We start from the raw sequence: 15,077 nt of genomic DNA, 5'->3' as shown, positions 1-15,077 counted from the left end.
CCAGTGTCGCAAGGCAGTATATGTAGCTGGACGTTTAGTTTCCTAACCCACGACTGATACTTGCGACAATGTTGGAAAGTGAGATACAATTCAAATAGAGTCTCAAAAACCCCTGTCTACATCCAACACAATTTTTTTTCTTAGTTGTACCGAATCGAGTATAATCGTAATGTGACCACTCCCTACACTACAATGAGAGGATCGCGTCCCTTCTTTGGTCTCGTTGACAATACACTATGTACAAATGTACACTACTGGCCATTAAAATTGCTACACCAAGAAGAAATGTAGATGATAAATGGGTATTCATTGGACAAATATATTATACTAGAACTGACCTGTGATTACATTTTCAAGGAATTTGGGTGCATAGATCCTCAGAAATAAATACCCAAAACAACCACCTCTAGCCGTAATAACGGCCTTGATACGCCTGGGCATTGAGTCAAACAGAGCTTGGATGGCGTGTACACGTACAGCTGCCCGTACAGCTTCAACACGATACCACAGCTCATCGAGGGCAGTAACTGGCGTATTGTGACGAGCAAGTTGCTCGGCCACCATTGAACAGACGTTTTCCATTGGTGAGAGATCTGGAGAATGCGCTGGCCAGGGCAGGAGTCGAACATTTTCTGTTTCTAGAAAGACCCGTATAGGACCTGCAACATGCGGTCTTGCATTATCCTGCTAAAATGTAGGGTTTCCCAGGAATCTAATGTAGGGTAGAGCCACGGGTCGTAACACATCTGAAATGTAACGTCCACTGTTCAAAGTGCCGTCAATGCGAACAAGAGGTGACCGAGACGTGTAACCAGTGGCACCCCATAGCATCACGCCGGGTGATATGCCAGGATGGCGATGACGAATACACGCTTCCAATGTGCGTTCACCACGACGCCGCCAAACACGGATGCGACCATCGTGATGCTGTAAACAGAACCTGGATTCATCCGAAAAAATGACGTTTTGCCATTCGTGCACCCAGGTTCGTCGTTGAGTACACTATCGTAGGTGCTCCTGTATGTGATGCGGCGTCAAGGGTAACCGCAGCCGTGGTCTCCGAGTTGATAGTCCATGCTGCTGCAAACGTCGTCGAACTGTTCGTCCAGATGGTTGTTGTCTTTCAAACGTTCCCATCTGTTGACTCAGGGATCGAGACGTGGCTGCACGATCCGTTACAGCCATGCGGATAAGATGCCTGTCATCTCGACTGCTAGTGATACGAGGTCGTTGGAATCCAGCACGGCGTTCCGTATTACCCTCCTGAACCCACCGATTCCATATTCTGCTAACAGTCATTGGATCTCGACCAACGCGAGATCAATGTTGCCATACGATAAACCGCAATCGCGATTGGCTCAATCCGACCTTCATCGAAGTCGGAGGGGGGGGGGGGGGGGGGGGGAGTGGAGAGAGGAGAGAGGAGAGAGGGATTGCCGCGAACCTGTGCCCTTGTCAAAACGAGGGTGCTGACTCACTATTCACTATACCACAAATCTTTGGCCGCCATTGGTCATCATTTTTATTCAAAAATAGCTGCACTAGGCCACGTGTTGCCGAGCCTCACTGCTATTCAAATGGAAAACGAAGAAAAGACGAACCACACGTTTCTGATATGCGTGGGAATTGGATATACGTCCTAGACTTCTTGTCTCCCCTGTCTCCACCTCTTTTCCTTCTCTCCTCACCTGCTCCTGCCGAACCTCACCCACTGTCTCCCCACCACCTCCTCGCCCTCCTCCTCCTTATGCTCCTGCCCCCTCTGTCTGTCCATCTCCTCCTTTCCGTTTTCTGTGTCCACTTTCTCCCATCTCTGTCCCACCAATCTTAGCCCCCGTTTCTGACTTTCAACCTTGTTTATTGTTGTTGGGAATTCAGGTTCTGTAGGAGTACTCTAATCATAAGCCAATAAGACACAAGTACATCTTTCCTGTTTGCTAAGAACATTTCGCTATTACGTATTTTATATATATTCATAAATGATATATACTAAAAATATACATATGAGTCGAAAGTTTCACAGTAACGTGTAAAAATTTGAAGTGAATTGGTCGATTAATTTGTTAGGTTTTAGGTAAGAAAGTATCTCATGTCTCTATTACATACACACACACAGATGCCCGAGGGAGGAGTCGAACCTCCGGCGGGGCAGCGGCCGTCCAATCCACGGCTGCGCGGCCGTTCCACGCGGCTGTGAAGAAAAGAGGCAGACCCGTGATTCGGGATACACACACATCACGAAAGGAAAGAGGCCAAGGAATTGCCTTTAAAGGACTATTGTGACATCTGTTGTGCAATGTGTGGGGATACATTCAGCCAGTTTACGTGCGTTTCCACAACCGGATTTCGTAAGCCGATATCCCAGTTCCGCTTTTGGTTGGTCAGGTAAACACTTCAAAATCGATTCTGCATATCTGCTTTTATAAAGTCGTTTTCCAGTTCCACAATCGATTTTCGTGCCCATGTAAACAGCTCGGGAAGCCTAGGTATTTTTACGTCTCTGCGTATCCACTGGACGGCAGCTGTCAGTCCTTAGCGGCGTTGCAGCAGTGCACTGTCAGTTGGTAGCTGGCATAACTGGCAGGCGGCATGGCAACAGTTTAGTTACAGCTGACAACTTCAGCTACTACTTGGACACTATATCGTGGCAGTCTGCCTTGACTGTAAACAAATTAGGAAAGAATTATATAAGAAGACAAAGCATTACACAGAACGTAAGACTTTTTTTTCTCAAAGGAAACAATTCTGGATGAGGAGGTTTTATTTTTACAAGTTGGCACGTGAAAAGTTCTCATTTGTTTACGCTCGCAGCCAGTTGCCACAATATAGTGTCAGAGTAATAGCAAGTAATTGTAACTGAAGTATAGGCAGGCCAAAGTTTTAACTGAGAGGCCGGAATATATTATAAAGAAAAGAAAATATCTTTAGAGATGATTTTAATTTTCGTAACAAAAATGTCAATGCCAACAGAATTTAATTAATAATTATTTTGTAAATGATGGAAGACAGAAACAAAATTCCTACAGAGTTATAGTTCAGGTACGTTCACTTCTTCTTTACTGTAGATGAGTCTGTAGGAATAATAATGGAATCCTAATGTGATGGTTGAGGGTGCTTCTGCTGACACAATTTTGAAAAGTTGGGTTCAATTCTTGACAACTGGAGACAGATGTGTGGTTCCGCATCTAGACAGCTTCGGTACTTAGTTTTGTGGGCAGCATCCAGATTCACACATGTATGTTGAGGCAAACGGAAGAAGTGCACGTTTTGCTTTTTCAGTAAGGGGGTAGTATTTCTTTTTATCCAAACGGATCCAAAAGTGTGAGTAACCGTCAATGTCAAAACTTGATTTCAAGGTAGGATCTGTTGAAATTTCTATCAACAACACATATTCATTTGATGATAGAATGTTCGGCTTTTTGGATACAGTGAATAGGTTGACCACCAGTTCTTATTTCTGCAGCTTCTCATATTCAGCTGTTGGGGAAATAATGCTCCAACAAATCAAGCTTCGCAGATGTTCCAGGATTTAATGAAACAAATTTTTCCCAAGCGTCAATGTTTTGTTTTTCAAAAACTCCTTGAGAAGAGGAAAACACTCGACCTACCCCTCCTCGACACTCTCAGCCCAAAAATTGATTTTCCTCTTGAATGGTCGAACTTTGTCTATAGGAGTGAGCTTTGTTTCACTTTGCCCTTGGAGCGAAATATTTATTTCGTTAATTTTGGAGAAAATATCAGACAAATAGGCAAGTATACACTGACAATTTTTGTCATTAATAAGATCTCCTAATTTGATGTTGTGCTCCGGAAGGAAAGCTAAGACATCCAATCTAAATTAGTACAACCGAGAGAGTGCAATCCCATCTGAGAGCCACCTCACTTCTTTGTGGAGAAGCAGGGAACGATGAAGGCTTCTCATATCTTCACACAGCGTTGTGAAAAGTCTTGATTTCAACAGCCTTGATTTTATGTAGTTAATGATTTGAATGGATTCGTCGAAATTTTCTTGAACGAAACAGGCATTTTTTGTAGCTAAAGCGTATCTGTGGAGAGCACAATTACAACTGCTGCAATTCTTGGCGTTTTCTTTTATTTTCATTATAGCTCCGACTGTAGGACCCGTCATAGCTTTTGCACCATCTGTGCACACATCTATGCAATTACACCATGAAACTTCGTTAGTCCTTAAAAAATCATCCAATGGACAGAATATTTCAGCACCTGTTGTGTTGTCAGGTAGAGATCTACACAATAAGAGGTCCTCCTCAAAACATCCAGAGTATTCATAACGGACAAAAGCCAACATCAGTCCTGCAACATCAGTGGATTCATCTATCTGCAGAGAAACAAGAGTGTCTTTCACATCATTTGACATGTGGATTCATCTATCTGCAGAGAAACAAGAGTGTCTTTCACATAATTTGACATGTCAACAATGCGTCTCTTGACAGTATTGTTTGATAATGGCACCGAAGATACAAGCTTTGCTGCCATTTCGTCTAGCATGCAAGAAACAATATGATTAACACACGGCTTTATGAGATTTTCTGCAGTGCCATGAGCTTAGCCTGCTTTTGCCACTCGATAACTGACCAAGAAAGAAGCTTTTAATGAATTTTTATTAATTGTTTTTGCATGAGTTTTCATGCAATGCTGAGAAGCAGCTAGTACAGCACTCTTCCTTTTGAAAAAATCGACGCCTTTAGCCTGGAAATCGGGGTGAGTACCTTCAAAATGACGGCGCCATTTAACTGGAACCATTGAACTGTTCGGAAGGGCTCGCTCACGAATTACACACTGAGCTTTACCCTCCTTAGTCTCCATAAAGCCCATTTCTAAATAGCTTTAGTTGCACTTACGCTTCTTGATTATTACACTTCCACAGGATATTACAACCAATGGAGTCCTTGCAGCGTTTTGACATAATAAATCCGGCTGTGGAGCTTCTTGTGATTATGTTCTTCGTTTGGTCGGCCTCCCTCCTCATTCATTTCAACTGGAAACTTCCCTTGTTGTGAAGGTTATGGAGAAACTGCACCCTTCTTCAATGTTTCTGACTTCAGCCACCAATCTATGTTAGAAGTGATAAACTCGTCAAAAACCGACTTATGAAACAGGTAGTGCACTGAGAAAGCAAGTTTAACATTTAATTGTGCCTGGGGCTGCATACGTGCCAGCGAGCGTTGTGATTGGTCGACAAAGCTCGCTCCGCGCTTGCGTAAAAGGTTTCAGCGCATCTAGCGCCGTGAGCCGGAGCAGAAACGACCCCCGTATTGTTGCTAAACAGTCGATCAGAGAAGCCGCATTCTCCGGCACTAAACTGTGTATGCGTTCTCAGTTAGGAACCGCAAAGGCTGCTTGGGAATACTACCTGAAGTAAAAGTATACATGTTTCTCACACAAAAAAATAGTGATGAATTTGATTTTCACATTTATATTCAATAATTTTACTCATTATTTGACACGATTTCGTGAAATGTGGCTGCGGACCTCCTAGAAAGAGCCGGCGGCCCCCTAAAGGGTTCGCAGACCACACGTTGGGAAGCCCTGCTTCAGGGCATTCGCTACGATCTATCCACCGACGAAGGCCAGTGGTGAGACGTTAACAGGTTTAAGCTATCTGGAAAAAAATACGAAATTTTTTATGAACATGCCTAGTTTACAATTTCCATATTTAGAAGTTATTGATCCTTGATTATTGCTTAAAGGGGATTTATTTAGGGAAAATGTAAATTTCGTTTTCCTAGGGCGGTAATATTTGATTTTGTAATACTGGTAGAAAATTAAGACAATGACTATTATACACACAGACTTTCATTTCATAGCACCAGTAGCAGCCAGTGTTTTGACAATACGAGCAACTGTACTTTATCGCTGTTTTCCCTTCCACTCTGAGGAGGTGATGTTTCCGTCAGTGTCTACTGGAATTACATGGAGAGGGTAATTTGGAAATCTGCTGCGAATTGTACCTGTTTTGAGAATCTTTATTTTGGAACCATTTCATAATCTGCGTTGGTAAAATGTTGATAGAAAACTGCTGATGAAATAGGTGCCGTTTTTGGTGCCGAGATTTTCCGAGAAATCACTCGTAAACACGTAGGCTATTCCTTAGGTCATTAACCGGCAACCCGTGATAACGTACGCCACCAGTTTTTCCTTTTTCACTCTCACGGAGCGGCACACGGCAGGAAGGTATCTGTGAGGAGTAGCGAGTGTATTTCGGATTATTATACATTGCAGAAACGTAGTATCGGCGTACCCTCACCACAGATATTCAACACAACGAGCAACACACACAACAGTAGCGTGAATGCTAACAGTTCACCAGTATGTGTAGCGGCATATCCTTTCGTTAAAAGGTGGCAGTGATTAGAGGCTAATCTGCAAACACAAAAAATACAGGGCACATATTACGTAGTGACTATTCGCAGCCTACACGGGCCCTTGTAATTCTGACGCTAACTATTCCAGAGTCCAGGAATGCCTGCAGATCTGTCAGTGTGCGGGGTAACGTACGGGAAAAACTGAAGCGCCACCGACACGCCCGCTCTCACGATATCTGGCAAAGTGCCGCGGCAGTTGGAGCACACTGGCGGGCTGTGCGATACCCAAGTGTTTATTTACTGACGGTACAGTCTGTGGCTTCAAGACTTCAAGAAGAATATAATAATTCCAATCCCAAAGAAAGCACGTGTTGACAGATGTGAAAATTACCGAACTATCAGTTTAATAAGTCACAGCTGCAAAATACTAACACGAATTCTTTACAGACGAATGGAAAAACTAGTAGAAGCTGACTTCGGGGAAGATCAGTTTGGATTCCGTAGAAACACTGGAACACGTGAGGCAATACTGACCTTACGACTTATCTTAGAAGAAAGGTTAAGGGAAGGTAAACCTACATTTGTAGCATTTGTAGACTTGGAGAAAGCTTTTGATAATGTTGACTGCAATACTCTCTTTCAAATTGTAAAGGTGGCAGGGGTAAAATACAGGGAGCGAAAGGCTATTTACAATTTGTACAGAAACCAGATGCCAGTTATAAGAGTCGAGGGGCATGAAAGGGAAGCAGTGGTTGGGAAAGGAGTGAGACAGGGTTGTAGCCTCTCCCCGATGTTATTCAATCTGTATATTGAGCAAGCAGTAAAGGAAACAAAGGAAAAATTCGGAGTAGGTATTAAAATCCATGGAGAAGAAATAAAAATGTTGAGGTTCGCCGATGACATTGTAATTCTGTCATAGACATCAAAGGACTTGGAAGAGCAGTTGAACGGAATGGATAGTGTCTAGAAAGGAGGATATAAGATGAACATCAACAAAAGCAAAACGAGGATAATGGAATGTAGTCGAATAAAGTCGGGTGATGCTGAGGGAATTAGATTAGGAAATGAGACACTTAAAGTAGTAAAGGACTTTTGCTATTTAGGAAGTCAAATAACTGATGATGGTCGAAGTAGAGAGGATATAAAATGTAGACTGGCAATGGCAAGGAAAGCGTTTCTGAAGAAGAGAAATTTGTTAACATCGAGTATAGATTTAAGTGTCAGGAAGTCATTTCTGAAAGTATTTGTATGAAGTGTAGCCATGTATGGAAATGAAACATGGACGATAAATAGTTTGGACAAGAAGAGAATAGAAGGGTTCGAAATGTGGTGCTACAGAAGAATGCTGAAGATTAGATGGGTAGATCACATAACTAACGAGGAGGTATTGAATAGGATTGGGGAGAAGACAAGTTTGTGGCACAACTTGACTAGAAGAAGGGATCGGTTGGTAGGACATGTTCTGAGGCATCAAGGGATCACAAATTTTGCATTGGAGGGCAGCGTGGAGGGTAAAAATCGTATAGGGAGACCAAGAGATGAATACACTATGCAGATTCAGAAGGATGTAGGTTGCAGTAGGTACTGGGAGATGAAGCAGCTTGCACAGGATAGAGTAGCATGGAGAGCTGCATCAAACCAGTCCCAGGACTGAAGACCACAACAACAACAACAACAACAACAAGGAAATAGTATCAGAAATAAGTTGAAATTTACCTTATAATTCTGTCAGAAACGTATTAACTATTATAATATAGTCTTCGTGGCTGCATCTGGAATATTTCTTGATTTTCTTGTAGGATGTCTTTTTTTTTTTCATTCTCCCTGGTCCTCTTGTTCTCCGTCTCATGAAATTTTCTTGAAGTTCTCACTGTCTGGATTAATGCATAAATTTGGCGATAACCATTGCGAATCACTACTGAAATAACTTGAAGACGCCGTGTGTTCTTTTCATAATAGTTTTAATTTCCACTTAAAATCATTCATTGACATCAGCGCCGAAAAATACACGTCTTAAACGTATGAAGACAAGATAACAAGATAGTAATGAACTAGCTGTTAAAACAAGCACCTACGCAAAAGTAGAAAAAAAAGATCATAATTACTTATGAAAATCTGTCGCTGGCACAGCGCTCTTCAGCATGCGCGATCGTAAATCACATCTTTGACTGGAGGAGGCGCGGTAGTCAAAGTACCGTTACAGTGTCCTGAACGATGATTAGATTCCGTTGAAAAATATATAAGATTTTGATTGTTTAGGATCGTCAGTGGATTAGAAGTAACGGTGAACGAGGTGCAAAATACTTTCCTTAAACCTTGACCATGGTTTCGACGGTTGAAAACCGCCTTCTTCAGATGTTGTACGCATTAACGAGATGACAACGTTGTGAGTGGAAGAAAGTAACATACAATAAGCAGAATTATAGGGAGTATTTAAAAAGAATTGTTGGTGAAGCACACTCGCTTAGAATCGCATTACCTACAGCCAATGTCGGAGTTGTTGACTCTCGTCGGTTAATCTCCATTTAAAATACATTTTTATATAAAAGTCTTTGAAAGGCTTTGTCCTAAAACTTTTTTAAAATATCACGTGTTTGACGCTAGGTAAAACAAACTATAGTATGCCACTTGGAAGTTTTATACAAAACTGACATTTAAGTACAAATCGTGACGTACAGAGCCAGAGCCAGAGCCAGAGGTGAGGCGCTGGCGTCGAGTCACCTCAGGTGGGGGCCGCTCGTGCGAGGCTGCGGTGGGCAGCGTCACCAGTACGTGTCAGCAACAGAATCAGCGAATTAACGAAACAGTTAGAAAGAGGGAGAGCAGAGAGGACACACTCATATGCCTTATAAACAACCTGCAGGCTCAGCTGAACAGAGCAGACTCTTTACAAAGTGTACAAATCGCACGAGAAGCACCTGTGCGTGAGTACGCAACCGTATAAAGCATCAGCAGCAGAGCAAAACAGCTTCAGTGAACACCACCGTTGTACCACAGGCCCGGCTAGTCTCTCCTCAGATGTTAAGTTCCGTAGTGCTCAGAGCCATTTGAAACATTAGACTCCACTTGACCCCTGTCACGCTAGATCATCGTAAAAGGACGCATCGTGACAGAGAAAATGAAAATGTTAAAAAACAAATGAAACTTGGGAAAAGAGGAGGGGATCTAGGAGGGGGGTAGGTTGTCGCTTGTAAAGCATCGCGCCGAGGGCAGTAGACTTACTGGTAAACCATGCTATATGACCACATGTACTAAACACACAATGCTATAAAATAACAAGTAAAATAATAATCGAAACCTGACCATGAAGTGTATATGCCCACAAATCACGACTCCCACGTTACACGACTCCCACATTAGCTATAGGTAATATGCTCCTACGTGAGTATGCTCCGCTAAAAAAAATTTGTAAACATTTCCTGTAATTTTGTTTATTGTAATGTTACTATCTTTGTTCCACGAACAATGTTCTAATCTTGTTAACAGGTACATCTTCTGAAGAAGACGGTTTTGAAATCGACTAAACCATGGTCAACGTTTGATTAGCCTGTTATTTCTACTCCACTGAACCTCTTGCATGCACAGTTACTGAAATGTAGCCATGTTCAAAGCCTAATATAGCATCTGTTACAATATGATGTAAAATATCCTTCAGTAAGTACTAATGTTACCAATAAGTGCAGAAGTATATGCCATACTTTCCATATTACATAAAAAATTGTACTCACGTTTTTATGTGCTCCCTTCTGGTCACACTTAAATTGCAATAGTTAAATGTGCACTAGTGTCTTCTGTTGTACTCGTGTGTTTTACTCATATTCTACTATACATCAGCTGTTTGACTCCCAAGTGCTGATCTGCTAAGATGATAAAATTAACGCAATTGTTAGAATACATTCTCTGCTTACAAGTATTCCGCAGTTAGGTTTTAATTCGCCCTTACATGAGCCATATGCAAGACACGCTTTCCACGTATGAGGGCAGTTCGTAAACATGCACACTTCTGCCCGTATGCACCTGTCTCACCTCGTGCTGTGTTTATGCGAAGTCGCTTCCAGCTGCTCCAGCTCCGTTTCCAGGCTACTGGAAAGTACAACGAACTGCCACTACACCGTCGGCCCATGGCGCCACCAACTTTCAATAAATAAAATTCTATGCCAGGCTTTTGTTAGCTATTTTAACCTAAAACTGTATATTGACACTTAAAGTTGAGCCTTTTTGTCTGTCGTGGAACCTCCTCTTCGTGTCCTTCGAAAACATAGTTTTGCTGCTAGCGCAGCTACCTGGCTCTGTATGTTTAATCCGTGACTGGTACGCCTGGGTCCTGGGGACCCGAGAGAAATTTATTTTTAAATTAAAAGGAAGGTCAGCGCTGGCCGTAATATTGCTATCAGTAAACCGTCAACATTACGGCCAACGCTGACCTTCCTTTTAATTTAACGTATATGGTCGTTGTGCACACAGCACTCCATGGAGTCGCCAATCAGTAAATTTATTTTTTCCAGCGCTTGCGCTCCAATGTTCGCAGCAGCGCTGGCCCGCACTCCTGTGTACTCTCCCAGCATTCAGTTGCCTACCAGCCCACAGCATTGTCTCTTTGCCAGTTTTGTATCTATGAAATTACGCAGGTCCCAAGGACCCAGTTGTATCGGCAGTAAAAGTTTTTTCCTAGCAATATTTTGGATTTATTGTATCAGATTTCATAAAAATGAATGAGGAAGATATCGTCGATAGAACGAACCAGTAGACAGACAGTGATATAAGCGTAAGAGACCATCAAAATACCAATGACGATGACAGCAATGAGGGGCAACCTACAGGTAGCTATATTTACGGGTGGAATAGATTCAAATGATCAACAATAGCCCGCATACGTGGAAGAGCCCCACAAAGCAATATCATCTCTCCAATTCATCTTCCTGGAATACGTGGCCCAGCTAGACAGGAAAACAAAGAGACTCCTCTAGCATTTTGGGAACTACTTTTCACTGATGATATGGTTGCAGAGAGAGTACTCAGAACCAATGAAAAAATTATATCATTACTACATGAGTCAAAAAAAATTGTTTATTTTCAAAAGTAACAGATAAAGTGGAAATAAAGGCCCTTAAGGGTCTTTGTTATTTCTCGGGAGCCTTAAAATCAAACAATGTATGGTTTGTATGCTACAAATGGCTGGTACACTAATTTTTAGAGCAACTAGGCCCTTGAAACGTCTATTATTTTTATTGCGTTGTCTTCGTTTTGACGATTCAGCAACCTGTGATGCCAGAAAACTCAGAGACAAACTGTACCACATCTCTTGGCTATTCATTTCATTTGTAAAAGCTTGCCAAGAAAACTATTCACTTGGAGAATATGTCACCGTGGACGAAATGCTTGTTGGATTCCGTGGCAGATGAGCGTTCAGGATGTACAATCCTTCCATACCAAGGAAATGTGGAATAAAAATATTCATCCTGACTGTTGCCAAAATGCATTACTGTTCGAATGCTGAAGTTTATAGTGGAAAATCAGCTGTAACCACCCCACAGCGTATGCTCATTCCAACAGCAGTTGTCATGAGGTTGGTTGAACCAATTAGAGGAAGCAACAGAAATGTGTCTGGAGACAACTGGTTCTCAAACGTAGAAACGCCATTTCACTTATATTAGCACTATAACAAATTAAAAAATGTCGTGTCACTAGGGTCTCCCGTCGGGTAGACCGTTCGCCGGGTGCAAGTCTTTCGATTTGACGCCACTTGCTCGTCGATGGCGTTGAAATTATGATGAGTAGGACAACACCCAGTCCCTGAGCGGAGAAAATCTGCGACCCAGCCGGGATTGACATTATGTGGCGCCGATCAATGCATTTTGTTCGTATTGATCGTTGTGTGTGTCGTTGCGGACGTCGCAAGACATCCTGTTCAATTTCGGTGGTTGATCCTTCCACTCAGATTTTAATTTTTTTTTTATAATTACAGAGTCCAACTGGCTCTCTGACCGAACACACTGAGCTACCGTGCCGGCACCACTCAGCTACCGGGGGCGGACACTATAAGAAATAATAAGGCTGAGCTACCACCGAACTTTTCGACAGTGAAAGGCAGAAATGTGTCTTCTTCAATCTATGGATAATCTGGCTGTATAATTCCACTTTCACACATCCCAAAAAAAAAAAAAAAAAAACTAGTGAACACGATATCAACAATGCACTGTAGTGAATGTGAGGTGAAACATAAGCCTGAAAATATACACGACTACAATAGAACAAAACAGGGTGTTGACGCTCTTGATGAAAAGATTCGTAACTATAGAACATCCAGAAGACCAAGGCGATGGCCTATGGCAATCTTCTATACTATATTGGATATAGTTGGTGTAAATGCTTTTGTTTTACTCCATGGCAAAGATGATGATGATGATGATGATGATGTGACTCGTAGAGAATTCCTCTTTCAACTAGGACATGTACTTGAGAGCATATGAAAAGAAGACTGGATTCTCCATTTCTGAGAAAAGAAGTGAGAAATTGGATTTGTGATATTTTAGGAATGAATCCTAACGAGGCACCAGGAACATCCCAAGCCCTGCTGCTAAATCTAAGACAAAATGCTGCTCAACGTGTCCCTCTAAGAAAGATCAGGAAAGCATCAGGAGAGTGTGCCAGATTTGAAGCACCATTGTGTTTGGAATGTTCCAGTGTTTTGTGCTCAAAGTATTTCGGTGGTTTGGACGCGAAAAATTACTGAACTTAATTGGTAAAACCAGTAAATTATCTAAAACCTGAGATATTTAACCAATTTCTGCTATTTTTTTTTCATTTTCATCAATAAGGTATGCCATTCGGCTGAAAATGTTACCATAGAACCTCCCCAGAGACTGTGCCTGCAGAAATCTTTATACTGTATGTGAACTTTTCTTTCCTTCGGTTTACAGCTTTGAAGAAGAGTCAGTTTTTTAATGGTAAATGTCTAATTTCAGTTATATAGGTTAAGGCTTGTAGGTGACGAGTAGGACTCGACAAATGTACGTTTTTCACTTTTGGTGCTGTAACTACCTCACTGCCAGTTAGGGGTTAAGTACGCACCCGTATGGTATCGGCCGACCGACCGACCACTTCCATGGCAGCCCGCGCACCTGGCCGTCGACTGTCTCGTGTCCTACCAGAGCGACATGGCGGTCAGTCAGTCAGGACGCCTGCACACCTCCAGTTTGTCGGTCGGTCGGTATGTATGTACATTTTGCAGTATGTCATACTAGTATGGTTTATTAACGAAGCTGTCTTATTTTTCCGACTCTTCGCTACTGCATATCAGAAAATATTTTCACTTAATTTTTTTCGGATTTCTTAATTGTGTGCACCTAATTTGATGTCCACATATCCATGTTGTTAGCTAGTGCAGAGTAAAATTTTTGTAATAATCTTCTTGTCCTTTACACACACACTTACAACCACGTACCAGTTGTCTGTACCTGGCTTCGTAAGCTAGGTCACCTTGAAACGTCCCCTGTGAAAAATTATACACGTCTGTGCTTAAACTGACACACAATATTTTTAGCGCAACGCAATCTGACTTTCAATAATCCCTACAAAAGAATGGCCCTGACTAACATTAACCTATACCTTTCACAAATCACTTACCTCACAAAAAATCTTCGTTACTCGAACTACTGCAATACAGCGAGCGCCACTTCTGCCAGCTAAATAAAAGATTCAAACTACGGAAGGCACTAACTACTGATAGGTATAGTTAGCAAATGAAAGATTTTAATAGAGAACAAACAGTGTATTTACCTTAATAGTCAAAATATATATGATAGTTCATGACATCCAGTCTTACAAATTACAAAACTCCGCCATCTCTCTCCCCACGTCCACCACTGCTGGCGGCTCACCTCCAACTGCGCAACGCTACGCGCTGTTAGCATCCAGCTGCCGCTGCCCAACACTACAATGGCGAGTATTACAACAATGCCAACCAGCCACAGACTGCACACGGCACAGCCAGTGATTTTTCATACAGAGCGCTACGTGGCGGCGGCGTTACCAATAAAAAAAAACCTAAACAGCCTACTTGCAACCTCACACACGCCTGTGCTGTTGTGTTCACCTCGGAGGTAAGCCGGTTCCAATCCTCGTGTCGCTTCTAGTGCTAGACCGGCAAGGGGCTGAGAGGTGGTGGTGGTGGTGGTGGTGGTGGTGGTGGTGTAGAGTTCCTGACCGCCAGACTTTTACTCCAGAGTCGTGGGTTAAATTCCGAACCTCTCCACAGTGTCTCGTGAAATGCGCGCATGTGGCACAGTCGGTCGTGGGTGATCCCTCCGTCGGGTGTGGGCGTTAGCGAAGGCTACACGGAAGTTCGTTTCAATGAAACGTTTGTGCAATAAATAAAGCAAAATGATGTGGCTACACTCTGCGGAAATAAACTCACACTGTGGAAGGACAGACGCTTTCTCAAGGTCGCACCGCAGACGGATTTCCTTGCCCCAGAAGACGCTGGTGGAAGTGGCCACACGTGTGTCCACTGGTGACATCGACTGTCGAGGGTTGCTCTGCATCCACTTTGCTACCCAGCTCGACAGTTAACTATGTAATCTGATGGCAGTGAAACGCTTAGAATGGAGGTTGAAAAGCACAAATATTTGTAAGATGTTCGCGACACTGATTATAAAAACAGTTATAGGAAACAAGATGCATGGCGTAGTGTATGTCGAACATTTGTCGGAGATCGATGAGGAAATGGGGAGCAGAAGAAAAAAATCAAAT

The 15,077-nt window shown here is 42.5% G+C and overlaps 1 protein-coding gene across 1 annotated transcript in view; it reads right to left on the bottom strand.

Moving 5' to 3' along the window:
• The window catches only part of LOC126293257 (G surface protein, allelic form 156-like), a 155,873-nt gene extending 141,028 nt beyond the window's left edge, over positions 1 to 14,845 (bottom strand). The window contains exon 1 of the mRNA XM_049986373.1: positions 14,743 to 14,845. Coding sequence (XP_049842330.1) covers positions 14,743 to 14,845 — 103 coding nt within the window. The remainder of the gene's footprint in view (positions 1 to 14,742) is intronic.
• Between the last annotated feature and the right edge of the window lie 232 nt (positions 14,846 to 15,077).

This window comes from Schistocerca gregaria, chromosome 10 (genome assembly GCF_023897955.1).
Source record: "Schistocerca gregaria isolate iqSchGreg1 chromosome 10, iqSchGreg1.2, whole genome shotgun sequence".
Classification (NCBI taxonomy): Eukaryota; Metazoa; Arthropoda; class Insecta; order Orthoptera; family Acrididae; genus Schistocerca; species Schistocerca gregaria.
Note: the sequence above shows the minus strand (reverse complement) of the source record. Positions and strands in the feature narration are given on the sequence as shown.